We start from the raw sequence: 16529 nt of genomic DNA on the forward strand, positions 1-16529 counted from the left end.
CTGTGGAAAATCCCTCCAATGTTACAACTTCATGTGCAATTATCAATGACAGTACTTTTTTTGTTTTAAACGGTGCTTACAATCTATTTACTTTGCAAACTACGTAAAGTATTAGATAATTTATTCATTTTATTGATCAGCTAACTGTTCGTGAATCATTATTTTTAACCATCAGACGTGAGTGCTTTACTCAAAGCCTGATTTCTGTAAAAATATTTCATATTTATACATTTGAACTTTTCATGCTACACGAGGCCTTTGCTGAAAAGTCTTCCTCTTCTGTTTTTTGTTTGGGTTATTTTTTTTATAGTTTTGAAGGAGTCATTTCAACAGCAGGTCTGGATCAGGGTGTGTCAAAGCAGCTATGTCCCAACAAAGACTGGGACACAGTGCATATTGGGATTAATGGTGAAAGGCTACAGGTCAGATGCTTTGCTTTTACACCCGCTCAATCTGTTATCGAGTGGTGCACATGCCCAAGCTGTCCTTCCGTGCAAAATTGGCGTAGCTTCCTCAATCCATATTGTAATCTACCAACTTCCTGTAACTTATTTCCTCAGTTTCCTTCACGTCTGCTCTTTACGGGGTTTATTCGCAGCACTTCGACACCCTGGTCCACCGCCCCACAGTCAGACCATGCAAAGCAAATCGCTCACAATTCATTTGCGTTCCTGGACTGACAAATCTGACCCCCAAACAGGGCTGTTTTCTTTTCTTCGAGTGCGTTTAGCTTTGGTACGTTATCTCTAGCTGTAAAATTCAGCCCACTTTAACCCAACGACACTCCCCAGTTCAAGCTTAGACAGGCCAGCTGTTTGCATACCTACATACACAGGACCACCACCGGATCAAGCACTTGCAAGGGAAACTGAGTCACCCTCTGACTCACACAAACTGTGAAGGATCATCTTCTAAGAGGTGGGGATCAAATAACCTCTCATTGACATCCTTCATAAAAACTAATCGTGAACAAATCCTCACCTTCCCAGTGTTTCTCCAATTTCATAAAAATCCTCCACGTTCTCTTGCTTGAATACCGCCATGCCGGGCGTCCTCATTGATGTAGCTCCTTAATATGTAAAACAGATATGTAAAACAGCCTCTTCGATATGCTCCAGTAATGCCAGTTGTTGTGCCTCCCCAGGAGTACTCTTCCTGCACACCACAAGTCCAACCCTGCTGACACAAAGATGAGTTGGTTTGTGAGCGCAGTGATGAAAATGTTTACTACAAGTTGCAGCTTGCTGTAAGGTATTCGTTTACTGAATTAGAGCTACTTTCACCTTGCTCTTGGGAAAGCCTTAACACCGTAACACAGCACAGAAAAAAGGGTCCTCTTTGTTCTTCACTAGTATTACAGGCTTTAAACTACAACTTGCACAACAGCGTCTGAGCAGCATAACAGTGTATAATGAGGATTACAAATGAAAAGAACATTTCTGGCTAATTAGGGCAGGGCATCTGTTGTGAAACATTATGTCTGGTTAAAAAGGTTGAGAATGGCAGTTACACAGGCTTTGTAAATATCAGAACATGGCCATTGTGACAATTGTGAATAAGGATTTAGAGATAAAATGTAACTGTGCAGCATGGGAGTGAACACGTATGTGTACACAAAGAGATAGAGAAAAAAAAAAGATGTTCACAAGCTGAATTACCACAAACTTCCTCTCTGGCAAGTTTCATGAGTTTTTCGCAAGTGTATCAACAAAACTGGCTGCAGTTAAAAACACCGGGTCTTACCTTCAGTCAGCTGCAGAGCTGATGATAAAGGTGCATCAGTGTCCACGTCTCCTACAGTTGATCTCCTCGTCTCATAGCTGCAGCTGGGGCCAGAAAACAGCTTCTCCGGGGTGGATGGCTGCTGTTTTCTGTCACCGGTGGTATCACCATCAGGCTTTTGTGTGCGCGTAAAGTCCCTCCCTCTGATGGCTCTATTATGAAACTGCAGCGCGAGCGTGGTAGGCTGTCAGTAAAGATAGCTCGGATAACTGCTCGGTGCGTCCTAACAGACGTGTCTGAATGAGCATTTGAATTAGGAAATTCACATCAACACATTCAGTCAGCAAATTGTTTATTGAACTAATATTACAAACTTTTTTTTTGCATCATTAGGTGAAACAGGCTAACAATGAGCAAGATGAGAGATATGCATACAAAAAGGTGAAGTGCTGATATGATATTCGGAAGTCATACTACCAATAAAATTGTGCAATACAATTCTGGGAAAAGCAACACAGAAAAGAAACAAAGTAAAGTTAAAAAAGAGAAGACTTTTAAATGTAGCTTATTCTGTGAGGGGGGGGCACTAGCCTTAAAAGAGAAACTGAGTAAACATAAAATCTTACTGTATGAGCCTTCTGACAATGTGTGGACATTTATATATTAAAAAAAGCAAGTTTAACTGTAAACCAATCAAGATCTTTGTGAGAGACCTGCTCTCACAAAGGAAGAAATACAACTATATGCTTCTTTTTCATTTGATTATCAAAATATTTTTTTGTTGTTGTTGCCATTTGTTCATTGGATCAGGTGAACACAGTGGGGATGGGATCAGCTGACAAAGCTGCAACTGACAGCAGATCTCTTGTTTCTGTAAACACCTCAAGACAATCTAAAACTAAAACTCGAGCAGGGTGTAAACAACACATCAGTGCACAAAATCCCATTTAAGGAGACTGAAAAGTTTCACTTAACAGCTGATTGATCAAATATAAACAGCGTTTGAAGCTTGGAATATCAGCTTTCCTCCACGCTGCTGTAAGAAACAGGAGATCCCAGTGAAGAGGAAACTTTAAAGTACCCGATTATGAAAATGGAAGAGATATTTGGCAATACGGTGAAAAGCTTCCCTCATATATTTAACATCATATTTCCATTTTTTTTTCTTTTAATACAACAATCATCATGACTTTACAGCCACTTCAAGTGCAGTCAAACTGCGAGTAGGGTACCTGTGAGCAGAGCGTAAATACCAGGTAAACCAATGTCACACTGCCACACTGAGGACAACAAATGCAATTACAATCAGCATTTACACCAGCGGCTCAGAAAAATCTCAAATAAAAACAAATTGCGCACAAGGAAACTGGACCATTTAAACATGTAACACAAACACAGAAAAACCAAGAGCATGCAAAAACTGAGTAACCCACAACAGCGTGAATGGATTAACCGATCCTGCCAATACCAGATACTCAACTGATTAAATCCAGTGCAATACAGTTTGGACTTTCTAGATATGTCTTTGTGAGAACGTGAACAGTTCCTAAACTACTTTAAACAACACGAATAGCAAAATCGATAGCCAATAAAAACCTCCCAAATAAAAATGAACTGATAATGCTTAAAAAACAGACAATACTGGCTCACGTTAGTTTGATGGCTTATAGAAAGTGCACTGCTGCTCAGCAAGTTCCAGATGCTCTTTCTAGAACTGATAATACCATGGAAATGTGGCTTTTGACGCATCCCTTGAAGGAAACTACAACTGGAAATGTTACATACACGCTTGAAGGCCTTAAGACCTAAGTTTCAGCAACGTTTTCATTTCAGCATAAGTGATTTGTGTGCACGCACGTCTCAGTGGCAATTTAGTGGAGGGAAAAATTGTGTGAGTGTAGAAGATGACAGCACAAATGAATGACACAATAATCCTTCAACACATTTAAAAGTCAGCTATAAAAAGGAAATGGATCGCAGCCATTTGTTTGAAAATACTGATTTGTGCTGCAGGTTGTTTTGGCCATTGCATGAACACGTAAGCGTACAGAAAACAGAGGATTTACAAGATTTAATTAAAAAAGAAATGGCAGGAATACTGATAATACTGATAGGCCCTTTCGGGCTTGTGACATTAAGTTCTTTTGATGTGGTTGTTGCTTAAAACGTATAAAGTTGATAGTTCCAGCTCTGATGCAGAGACCAACTCCAACGATTAGGTGTGGGAAAAGCGCTCCGTTCATCACTGCAGAACAGCGGCGCTCTGCGGAGATGATCTCTTTGTCTCCGTGCTTTAGCCACTCAGCCTAGAAATGCGACAAGTCCGAGGTCAGTTTTCCTCCTCGTCGTCGCTGACAAAGCTCCTTCTATCCTGACTCGTCTCTCGCTCCCTGAGGAAGGTCTGTCGGATCGCTTCCAGCTCCGTCAGCTCGAGACGGACTTTCTCCAGGTGGAAGGCGCGCCGATTTTGGATTTGCCTCATGGGGAATGGGTTCATGTCCACAAAGGCAACGCTCATCAGCTTCCTGGAAGATATTTTTTTAGAAGAAAGAAAAACAGCATAATCCTGTGAGCCTGGATTTTTTTTTATGTCTTTGAAATTTAGTAAACCCATGCATCCTTCTTTCAGCATCAAGCATACACCACTGGAGCTGATACATAAAACTTTATTAATAGGTAGGTGATTATTACAGCTCCAAAAATGGCCACTTGAGGCTAGCTCCAAAACAGAGTCTGACCAATAAAATGGTATAAAACAAGCATGCACAGTGCAATTTTAAATGTAAGGGCTGCTACCTATAGCAATCTATTTAACAACTGCATCTCAGCATGCCGCATTTAGTCCAAACCATGGCTGTGCTCAAGCACCGTCTCACAGAGCTGCTGCAACACCTGCAGTGTGAGAAATGAAGTTTGCACAGGCACAAAGCCGATACACTGTGGGTGATGTGATCGTACAATTTAGCTACAGTTCAGGGAGACCCGGGAAGCTGTTTCAAGGTGATGCAGATACTCTGTCCACAGAAACTTCATTCTTTCACAGCCTGGAAATACGAAAACAGTGCAGCTACTGTACCTTGAATCCAGGATCGTGCGTGTGAAGTATCTGAGATATTTGAAGATGGCTGTGGAGTCCTGCAACTTCAAAAACTCCTCTTCTTTGTACTTGAAGAGCGCAAGAGCAAAGCGGAATATGATCTGTGGAGAAAAATGGCGTAAAGTCCTGTGTGACTGTAGCATGAAAATATTTACTCAGGAACATCTGACCTTTCTTCTGTTCCCTAAGCAGGTCCTCCAAATATAGTCAATACCGCCTTAATCTGAGGCAGTTTTGTTTGACTGGGTTCATATCAGGTTTCTGTTAAGAGTTAGGCTCGACAGCTTTAGTGTTTTAACTTGTATCGTTCAATCAACACACAATAGGGCACATTTTTGCTTTAACAAGTTTGCTAAAATGCTTCCCTTAAAAATTCTATAAGGGGATGCTACGTCAAAATCGGTTATTGCATGCGTTTTCTTTTTTTTTTTTTTACCTTTTTACCTTTTTTTGCATGTCATTAAGCTGAAAAGTTTAGAAAAAATACAAAACTTTGTAGGGGTGTAGAGTGGGGTTAAAATTTAGCTTGCGTACACAAAAAATAACGATTTATTAAACTAAAGAATTTTGGTTCCTTGGTGGCAATAAATAATTCGTTTAATAGCGTGCAATTGGATCCATCTGGCAAACATGCACAGTTGTGCGCCGGCACGTAGCTTGAGAAGTGATCTCTCGTCACCGGTTAGTCATTAACTTTAAAACAGTTTCCTGCTGAGGCTAGAATTCAGGTTTATGAGAGCAGAATCAAGCCTCTTACCTTTGGTCCTTCAAACAGAAACGCATCCCAGATCTTGAAGAGGATGTCGCTCACCACACTGTCCACAAACACCACCAGGAACCAGTTAAACGTAATGAGGGAAAAATCGACTTTGTGCTGCTCAAAGTGGGCGTGTAGCCGCGGTAGCTTCTCGCTCATCAGATCCTTGAACACACGCTGGTCAACCTGTACGAATCAAACCAGGGCTTGATTTTCTAAGGTGGTCAAATTTAGCAGACAGACAGAAAAACAAAGACTGCTGATGTCTGCATTCCTGCTCTGTAAGTCATCAACAGCAGTCACGTGAATATGATATCACTGACACCAGGGAGGTTTGTCAAATCTAATAAATAAGCAGTACCTTGTCCCTTCTTGTCTCATGGTACAATAAAATTCAACTGTTTTTTTGTTACCTGTGAGCCAAGGAGAGTCTTAGTGTAATAGTCTCTTGGCATGAAGACCTCCACAATAGCTATAAGGGTCCAAAAAGCATCCTCTTGATCTAAATAGAGCAAGGCAATTGCTGCCAGCCTGAAGAAATAACATGCAAGAAAAAGGTTAATGGTTACAAGCCAGAAAAAGAGAGACAGAAAGAAAGTACACACTCAAGCTCTAGTACCTGTTCAGTCCTTGACAGTAGCCGATATCTGGATTCCTCCATGAGAAAGCCAGCAGGACGTTCCTGAGTTTTTGGATGCCGCCTGCACTCGGAGAGGCATAGTGCTTGTTGTTGGGCAAAGTACGCAGCAAGTCCAACTCGATCTGCTTCGAGGCCGGGTTGGGCTTCTCCCTTGCTACGTTTAATAAGGTGTCATAATAGTCTGGGGGCAAGTGGTCACGAAACTTCTTCACGTGGAAAGAAACACACCAGCGCCACACCTTGGAGCGGTGCCCATGTGGCACGCCACAACGAATCAGGGCCTTTAGCTCAGGGGAGTGAACCAGGTCTCTGTTCATGGTGCTGGACAGAAAGTTCTCCCACTTGACCCCGACGGAAACCTCCTGATCCGTCATGGACAGGGACTTCAGCTCCAAGGCCCTCACCTTTGCGATCAGCTTCTCCTCCTCTTCCTCCTCCTCGGGGACGGTCTTGAAGCCGTACACGTCATACTCGCTAGCATTGCATCAAGACAGAGAGACAATTCATCAGTGATGCGGGTGAATTCCGAAAGCCGCTCAAAGCTGCAACAGTAACATGTTCACATCCTGGCTTCTGCATGTTTACATCACTGAGCGGTTTCCAGAATGTGTAAATACATTTTTGATGAGCCAAAAAGGGCATGCCTGGGCTTGCAAAGAATTCAGAAACTGAAATACAGATTAGCAGAACTCGTTCTCACAGTCAAAAAACATGCGTAGGGACTCTTAATGCAGTTTATTTTCTCTTTCAATAAAAACAACAACAACAACAACCAAAAAAATAAAAAAAAGCAGTGCGTCCTCTGATGAATTGGTATGGTGCTGGCTCTGGTAGAAATGCTATAACTGCTCAACATTATTAAATAAAGATCTGCTACTTTTGACCCTCATATGATTGACAGTGGAATTTTTTTAGTAAGCCACAGCACTGAGTATGGCACGTAGCTGTGCTAACAACACCTACATTTGGCCATTTATTTTCATATCTGCTATAAATGCCGGAAACCAGACGTGTGGGCTCTCGCAACCTCTTATCAAAACTCAAGATTTCTCTTTTTCCATCCCTAAAACTCTGATCAAGTAGCCGTTTTTAAGTAATTTCTTTTCAAATCACCTCCAAAGCATCTGTTAACGAGGCTTTCGGCACATACCTGACAGTGTTTGGTTTGAAGATCGTGTGCTCCTGCTGGTCTGTGTTCTCGCCCTGCAGTGCATCTTCTAACAATCTGGAGATGACCTCCCGGGCTGGGCTCTGCTCTGAAGACGAACATACCGGGTTCTTCACCTCTTGAAGCAGAACCAAGTACTTACTCTCCACCTGACACAGCTTGGCCTCAAGCGCAGTGCACTGTGGAAAAGAGGGCAAAATAAAGTCTCAGCTTTAAATTTAAATTACGTTTTAGAAGCACCAGCTGAGCTTCACACTGGACTTCCCCTAAACCTACTCAAACTTCCTGTTTCTATTAACAGGATAATGCACCAGTAAATATAAAACACAAGAGAGTACCTTTGCTTCTAAAGCCTTTTCTCGACTCTCTGCATTTCTGCGCAACACCGTCAGCTCCAGGATCTCTTTGTTCAGGAACTTGTTCTGGGATTTGTAGCCTTGAAGACTGTCCTGAAGGTGAATAATAAGACAGACGGGGTGTCAAGATGTTCAGGCAGAATTTCAAAAGCTACAGAAAAAAGAAAATCAATGTTGATGGCAGTTTAAGATCAAGATAACTTGAATCTTATTTAAAGTTTTGCCATCTCTACCTTGAGGATGCTCAGCTCCTGCAGCTCTTTGTGAGGTGGTGGTGATCCAGCGTCGTTTGCATTTCCGCTGTGCTCGGAGTTTTCCTGTGACAGCTTCATGATGATCTCATCCTTCGCCTGGATGGTCTCCATCATCATTCCAAGCTGGTCGTTTATCTCCCCCACCTTAAGTTTCAGGCTCTTCAGCTCTTTTTGCAGACTCTCCTTCTCCAGGGCGAGACGCTCCATGTGACCGCACATGGACTGAATCTGACCATCTCGTTCCTTAAGCAGATCCTCCAGCTGTGCAACTTCTTCCTGAGTTGGTACTGAAGTTCGGGTCTGGTCTGAGGCTGCTGACGAATCTGGAGACGGAGCTGGACGGCACCCGGTGGGCCTTTCGCTCTGGGAGGTCCTTAAAGTCTGCTGCAGTAGCCTTACCAGCTCCTGGATGATAACACATCATTACTGTAAATTAAGCATGGTATATTATTTACTAGGGCTGCCACGATTAGTCGACTAGTCACGATTACGTCAACTATCAAAATCGTCGACGACTGATTTAATAGTCGACGCGTCGTTTGAAGCGTTGTAAGATCACAAAAGACACAGGAATAAGTAGTGGGACTTAAGAGTGTAATAACGGACTAAAACAGAAGATGGCAGCACTGCATGTACAAGGATGCCAGCTGCCGTTAAACCCCGAAGAAGAAGAAGTAGCTCTGTGCCAGTGTTGCCAACTTAGCGACTTTGTCGCTATATTTAGAGAGTTTTCAGACCCCTTAGCGACGTGAAAGCGCGTATGGCTTTTACTCTCAAAAAGCAGCGGGTGCTGTAACGCAGTCAGTTCTTCTTTTACTCTTATGCTGTTTTGTGGATCACAAGGTTTAAAACTACTTATAAACACACACACCAAGTAACTCCACCAGAGTGCCTATTTCGAGTCACTTTTTCCGATCCAAGCCCGGGTAAAGGAGCAGGGTTGGAATTGTGACATTAAAAAAAACAATAATTGCTAAAAGAAATTTAACTTGTAGTTCTAAATAAACTCTAAATGCATTTAGGACGTTTTTTACTCACTTTATGTCTCTTCCACGATGTTATTTCTCTCTCCAACAACATAGGTTACAATTAGATTAGCATGACCAATTATGTAAATTAGGCGATAACGTCATTTAGCGACTTCTTGCGACTGTTAGGACAGCCAATAGTGATTTTCCTCTGTTCCAGAATTCATAGCGCAGCCCAGCTCAGTTTCCAACAATGGCGGCAGCTAGTTAGTTTTAATATTACTCTTATTATTCTTTCTGGGTCACAAAATAAACGTTTAACATATTTTAAGACGAGAATGTAGCTGTGTAAACCTCAAAAATATCCGCTCAGTTTATCAAGACACCACATATTTTCAAAAGCGCTCCGACGTTTTCGGAGACGTCTGTTACCCACTAGCTCGATAGCTAGCCGGGGGCAAGGCTCACTAGAGCCCGTGAGAACACCGGACTCCCGGCTAATTGTTTTCAAACCCACCCCTGTCTTTCGCTACTCAGGTTAGACATATATAAGTCATTTAGATAACTTAAAAATGTTATTGTTTGGCTTTTTTTTAGTATTTTATTTATTCCTGAGTAAATCGGTTTGGCTGAGATTAAAGTTGTAGTTTTTACACAGCTGAATAAACGTCAAGCAGACTGATTATCAGAAGTGTGAGATGCTGGAGAATATACTCCGGTGTCCCGTTATATTTTAGATAGCAAGGAGTTTATTAAACTTCACTGAAACAATGTGCAAATTTCATTAAAATTTAATAAACTATTATCTTTATCTTTAGTTAGCACATACCTTAAACACTTAAAGCTGTAAGCTAATGATAGTTATATAAGAGCAGATGCTGCTGGTGCAATAAGCTATATGTTTTACACCCAATGGATGCACGATCTGATTAGTCGACTAATCACAAAAATAATCAGTGACTAGTCGACTATCAAAATAATCGTTTGTGGCAGCCCTATTATTTACAGAAAACATCAATTTGTTACACTTTTTTTCGTTATCATGCTCCTGGTACAGATTTCATAGGAAAACAACTATCAATCTTTTGACCAGGAAGTAAAGCACAGAGGTAAAAAAAGGTATTCACTAAGTAAGTATTCACTCTTCTGCCTAGTCACAGCGGTTTTGACCAATCAGCCAACCTTAAAATAGAGGGGGGAAAAAAGAGAACAGAAAATAAAGAGAAGGAGTGCGACAGCTGTGAATGCTGTCTGCTGTTTCTTTGCTTCTTGCTAAAACATGACTAATCATTTGCTGACTTCTTGTAATAGTGAGAGTATCAGTATTATACCAAGGCACTTGGTCAGACACCACAAACCTAGGCTTGTGGTGTATAACAGACACTACAAACAGGGATCATTCACTTTCAGTAGAAACAGAATATTACATTTTTATCCGATCCAATCCATAGACATGTGTTATGCTGTTATAAATAACAGTAGTAGAAGAGATCCAACTATACCTTCTGGGTGGCCAGCTCTTCCTTGAGTTTAGCCTCTTCCTGCTGCAAGCGACTCAGTTCTTCCTGCTGCTGCTGGCTCTGGAGGCGAAGCTGCATTTCCAAAGACTTGCTGCCGTTACATTCCACCGGCGAGCTTTCGGCACTGCGGCCTAACTTTCCAGAGCCCAGCAAAAGCTTCTTAGGCCGCGAGGGGTTGCGCACAAAATCAAAGGTAAACGCCGATCCAAAGGAATCTGAGGGAAAACACAAGTTCATCAGCTGTTATCTGTGACCCTCGGGAGAAATGTACGCTGAGGATGAGTATTAAACCCTGGCAGAAGGGTGGGTGGGAGTGGACGTACGTCTGTGTGTGTCCAGATGATGTTTCTGTTCAGTAAAGTCCTTTGGCGGATCCACGAGCTCCCATTCCTCCGAGGGACTGTTGCTAGTGTAAAACACGCTGCGTCGTCCCCCACGCAGGTGAGACATGGAGTTCCTGACAGAAATCAGGAGATATTTTTTTTATTTCACAGGTTTCTCACACATTTCATTGCAACAAAAAAAAAAGGGGAGGGGGGTCTTTAGAGATTAAAGAAAACACGGTATGAAAAGTGACAAATCCACAGAGATCTACGATGAACCACAGAGGAAAACTGATGCTGCTGCAAAAGGCCGACGGGATTGCAGCGTTGGACAAACAGAGAAAAAACAAAGATAATAAACACAAAGGCATTTTTGCAAGAAGCTAACATTTAGAGGAAAAAGTAAAGCTAATGGTGTCAAACTTGTTTTTCACACCTCACCATTGCAACATGTCAACAACTGTTTCTGCTGTATGCAACACAATGAAGCGCAAGTCTACCTCACACATCAGCTCTCTATATATATTTTTATAGATATCGGATGTGTTTAAACCACACGTTTCTGACTTCCACCTGGCAAAACCAAAGTGACTAAAGAGCGCTCGTGCTTTTCTCAAACTTTATGGGTATAAACGTGACAAAAGCAGTTAACGTCACAGTACTGGAGTATTCTAAAGCCACTTCTTTTCTAATCGGGGGGAGGGGTTTCTAGCTCCGAGAGCTGCAATTCTCGCAGATTCAGTCACATATCAGGCAGCTACTATACTGATACCTTTGTTACTGTCAAGTCAAGTCAAGTCAAGTTTATTTATAGAGCACATTTAAAAACAACCAAGGCTGACCAAAGTGCTATACAGTAAATACAGATAAAAATACAATAGAACACAATTTCGTAAAACACCTCGCTGATCAAATAAAAAAATAAATAAACAAATAAATTAAACCTTTCTAAAAGCCAATGAAAAGAGGTGAGTTTTAAGAGCAGTTTTAAAAGTTTCTAGGCTTTTGGAGAATCTGACGTGAGGAGGTAAACTGTTCCACAGTCTGGGTGCAGCCACAGCAAACGCCCTCTCTCCCTTTGTCTTTAATTTATACCTGGGAACATCTAAAAGCATCAGATCGGCTGACCTCAAAGATCTCCTGGGGCGATAAGTACTAAGGAGTTCTGACAGGTAAGAACTGTGTATAAAAGGCACCGTGGTGTGGGTTTAGGAGCAGTGAAACTCTGGGACTCCAAGACTCCCTTAATAAGGGACACATACAAAGCAAACTCCAGTCTACATGTCACATTTTTAGGATTGCAGCATGTTGCCTCTTTTCAATAGATGTGTTGTACATCTCAAAAAGGGGAACTGCTGATGGTTGCATACTAGAAAAACAAGTGAACCATGGATGTAACCATTTCCTCTACTGCAACCAGTGTCTGGATGAACTAAGAAGTGCTTTCTTTGCTCAACACAGCAGACAAACTAGTCGTGCCTGTTTGGCGGCGACCTTAAAAAGAAAAAAAAAGAACAAGATTTTATAGAGCTGTATACTTGCGTACAGATTATTTCCTGGAAAGCTTTCGTTACACTTACCTGAGCTCCATGCCAAGGTTTTTCAGGGAGAAATTGAGGGGGTTCGTGGAGGGCCCTCTGGCTGTCTGGGCTCCCACCATTCCAGCGCCCTCTGTTTCGTCGTCCATGGAGAAATCACTGCGGACCTTCTCCATGGTTTCACATGGCTTCTCAAAGCTGAAAGCATCTGAGAAAAAAAAAAAAGACCAAAAGAACTTAATTATCTGTTCTAACGAAACAAAAATCAAATCAAAATGACACCAAAGACTGACTTCCCAAGAACAAGATGCACAGCCGGGTGAAACCTATGCAAGTTAATACCTGCTTTCTAACGATTACTTCTTTCTCAGACCACCAACCCCCTTCTTAACATGAAATTAATTAGTAAAAAGAAGCTTTTTTATTTGTTAGATGTGTCATAAAAAGTGATGCTACTGCAGAAGTGGTTTAAACTGCCAGCAGGGGGTGTCTGAGTCATACTTGGAAAAATGAAGTCTGTCTGTGGGAAAACACCTCTTTCTGCTTCCTTTGTCTGTGACTTCAGTAAACACTTTCCTGATGAGTTCATGATGTCAGGCTCTAGTTGTTAAGCTTCAATGAATACTGCTTCGTTTTCATATATTATGCTTCTACTTAGACTAAAAAATAAAAAGGATGATTAAGCAGCGGATGCGCTGGCCTACCTTGCGAGTGACAAATCACTTCCATATGAGTGTGCGGCAGGCCTCTATTTCTCATCGACCCATGCCACATCTGGCTTTAAATCATCGAGGTAGTGATATTAATAATGCTGTGAGACTTCACACACAGACTGTGGCCAACAACATGTAGTGCAGCCAGCGCCACGCACCTATGATCAGACTCGCGTGGCTCTGATAAAATCTTTGAAGTCTTTGAAGTGGCATCTCCAAGAATGAAAATAAAAACCAACGTCCTTTATATGTCTAATTTATTATGTCTTTATCATGTGTTACTATGTCTACTTCTGAACCAGTTTTAACTTCTGAACGTTGCAGCACGGTTTCCTTTTAGAGCTTCAAAAGTCGACACTTACTTAGACTTGCTAAGCCCGGGCATGTTAGTCTTTCGCTATAAAAAGTGCGACATAAAAACACAGCTCGAGGGATCGTTTCAGCTGACGCCAGACATCGCTGATCTCACAGCTCTCTCGTGCACTTCACTGCACCGAGCAGGTTCAAGGCGAGACCGAAAAGCAAAACGCAAATGAATACGAGAACAAGGAACAAAAGAGTGTTCATTCCGAATCGTCAGAGAAATCAAGAAGTCGCGGAGGGTTAGACGAAACACGGCGACAACAGCACTGATAAGCGGTGATAACCAAGGCGTTTGTGGCTTTTGAAGACAGATGTGCACCGAGAACATTCTGGGAAAGAAAGACATGGACAGGAAAAGGATTCACAGGTCGTTTCACTCAGCTAATCACAAAGCAATCAGAAGAATCCCTGTTTGCAAATGTAAACAGGCTTAAAAATGCTTGTGTCCTCATTAAAGTCCTTTATTAGCCACAGATATGGATGTACATATTTTCTTTTCCACTTCTGCTGGATAACAAATGAGATTCATATTTTATGTAGAGTCCAACAGATACTCATTCAAACATATCAGCACTGGCGTATACAGTCATTGGCTACTTAATTAGGTACACCTTGCTAGGACCACGCTGGCCACCATGTTGCTTCTGGAGCTACATAACAACAAGAAACATTCCTCAGAGATTCTGGTCCATGCTGACATGATAGCATCACACAATTACTGCGCACACATGATGCAAATCTCCCGTTACAGCGCATCCTAAAGGTGCTCTGTTGGATTGAGATCTGGTGACTGTGGCCGTTTGAGCACTCACTGAGATCTTCAAGACCATTCAAACGCTTAAATCATCAGCTTTGCATGATGCGAGCTTTGAGACATGTCACACAATCAAACTGGAAGCCAGCATCGGTGACTGTGTTCTGATGGCTGCTGCGGTAATAAAGGGATGGAAATGCTCAGGAACAATGCTCAGGAAGGCTTTCCTGAGTATAAACAATGCTCAGTTTTTATTAACGCCACCTGCAGCAGGCTGTACTGACATAAGGCAAGATGACACCATGCTTTCATGGTGTTTATGACAAATTCTGACCCTGTCAATCTGACATGCTGTGAAGTGAAAGACCCTCGTCTGCATACTTTTCTTCTGTTACTGTTCCCTTCCCATCAGTTCAAATGAGTCTGGTTGTTCTCCTCTCAACAATTTATATTTAAAAAAAATTGGAAAACAAATAAACATATCATTTTTGTCACAGACCATTACTTGACTGCCTACTTTATATTTGTTTAGACGTGAGGTTACGATACCAGCGCCTTTGCTTCACAGCTCGAAGGGCTTTCTGCTTAAAACAAAACACAAGCCGAATGATGTCAATCTGAACTTTTACCCTTTCGAAACACTCAAACACTTTCCTGCAGAAACTTGGTAACAAAATACGCGAGACTCTTGTGATTTGTAGCGCTTGTGTAAACTTTCAGTTGTTGCCCGGATATGATGAAATGACCGACTGATAACATATCCACTGTATGTGTGAGTGCGTGCGAACCTGCCTACCATTATCTTTGCCTACAAGGCCGGTGTGAAGATAGGCCAGCGTCGGGGAGCTCCAGCTGTCTCTCTGACCAGAGCCTCGCATGTTACTGTACTCCCAACGTTTCTGCTGCAACTGCTGCAGCCAGTAGTGCATCACCTGCTTACTGGGAGCCTAGAAGGACACAAACGCACACTCAATTAGACTTTAGATCTTTGAAATCTTTAAGCACGCCATTTTAAAGACAGCAAAGTGAGCGAGATGACATTTTAAAAGGCATCTCCATGAGGAAATCAAGGCAGCGACAAATGGAAAGGGAAAATGAGGACAACTTGACACTATTAGGATCTGTCATGTGAATGAGCACAGACACTGGTTTCAGTCTCAGTTCCAGCTCTCTCTCTCTTGGTATTAAGCATAGACACTTAAAAAAATAATAAGACAGACTAGAACTGACTGAGTGAAACCAGAGGCACCTGTCTTGGTGCTGAACCCGTCACAGTCATATGACAGCACCAGGACACCGTCACATGAGATGCTGTGACCCGTGAAGGCAGATGAGCTCCTGTGTAAAAATGTCTAAACACAAAACAGAGGACTGACGGTGTTTGCAGGCAATCAGCTGGAAGAATGCGCTGATTAAGCGCTTGGTTTGTGCGAGAAATTGACTTGTCTTTTAAAAAACAAACAAACGGATTTTCTTCTTCTGAACGCGTCAGAATCGCATCAGATCACGTTGTTGCCGAGCAGAAATATGTACTTTGTTGCCTAAAAACAGCTGAGTCTAAATCTGTTTTCTTTAAAGGAAAGAAGAGAAGGGCGTGTCTGCCTTTTCCAAACGAGAAAGGAAGTGACAAATGACATGAAAAGCAGACCTCGTTGCAATGCTGTCAACACACGTTTAATGAAAGAAAGAAAAGTTCCTACCTTAAGTAGAAACTCTTTGTCGGCCGTGCGGATCTCAAACTGACCCTCTTCCCCGTCCAAATCGTAGCTGAAACACGCATCGCATATTTCGATGTGTCCGAGCGGCAGGGCATCCTGGGGAGACTTGAAGTAATACAAATAGCATTTCCTCGGATCATACACAAACCACTTCGGCTTGTACCCCCTCAAGGGCCCCTTGCCGGACAGTTTGTTCAAGTAGCCACACAGTTTGGAGGCCTGCTCCTTCGCTCCCTCGATGTCGGCCACATCCACGGACCTGGAGTTCACGAATCGCGAAGCCGTGCAGGAGTGCGCCTCGCTGCCATCCTCCTCTTCGTGCATCTTTCCTCGAAGTTTCTTCTTCTTGCAGCACAGCGGATGCCCACTCCTGTTTCCATCCACATGACTGTCCGTTTCTTTGACAGAGGAGCATGGGACATGTAGTTCAGCTCCGAGGATGACGTGGTTGGTTTGCTGGTTGGGGTGGAGTGTAGCGGCTCTGTGGGCCGCTAGGTGGCGGTGTGTGATCAGATGAGCAGCCAGCTTTGAGGGCTAATGAGCAGCAATCCTCCAACGAATTGTAAAGAAAAAAAACTGTAATCAAAAGATAGAAGAAAAGATATGAGGCCTACATAGGAAAGAAAAATAAAAATGCG

At 42.4% G+C, this 16529-nt stretch overlaps 2 protein-coding genes across 2 annotated transcripts in view; both read right to left on the minus strand.

The window, feature by feature from the left end:
• dapk2b (death-associated protein kinase 2b) overlaps nt 1-4015 on the minus strand; it is a 17455-nt gene extending 13440 nt beyond the window's left edge. Inside the window, exons 1-2 of the mRNA XM_026175874.2 lie at nt 1744-4015; nt 982-1176 (exon numbers count right to left, since the gene is read on the minus strand). Coding sequence (XP_026031659.1) covers nt 982-1058 — 77 coding nt within the window. The 5' untranslated portion in view covers nt 1059-1176; nt 1744-4015. The remainder of the gene's footprint in view (nt 1-981; nt 1177-1743) is intronic.
• Nucleotides 2058-16315, minus strand: tbc1d2b (TBC1 domain family, member 2B). Its single transcript, XM_026175875.2, has 13 exons — nt 15874-16315; nt 14970-15120; nt 12386-12551; nt 10806-10939; nt 10465-10697; nt 7974-8399; nt 7723-7833; nt 7367-7563; nt 6196-6690; nt 5990-6107; nt 5577-5762; nt 4799-4920; nt 2058-4247 (listed from the first exon to the last, which is right to left on the minus strand). Exons 1-13 carry the CDS (start codon nt 16213-16215, stop codon nt 4052-4054), a joined length of 2877 nt encoding a protein of 958 aa, XP_026031660.2. The 5' UTR covers nt 16216-16315; the 3' UTR covers nt 2058-4051.
• Nucleotides 16316-16529: the final 214 nt, after the last annotated feature.

This window comes from Astatotilapia calliptera, chromosome 7, assembly GCF_964374335.1.
Source record: "Astatotilapia calliptera chromosome 7, fAstCal68.1, whole genome shotgun sequence".
NCBI classification, from domain to species: Eukaryota; Metazoa; Chordata; class Actinopteri; order Cichliformes; family Cichlidae; genus Astatotilapia; species Astatotilapia calliptera.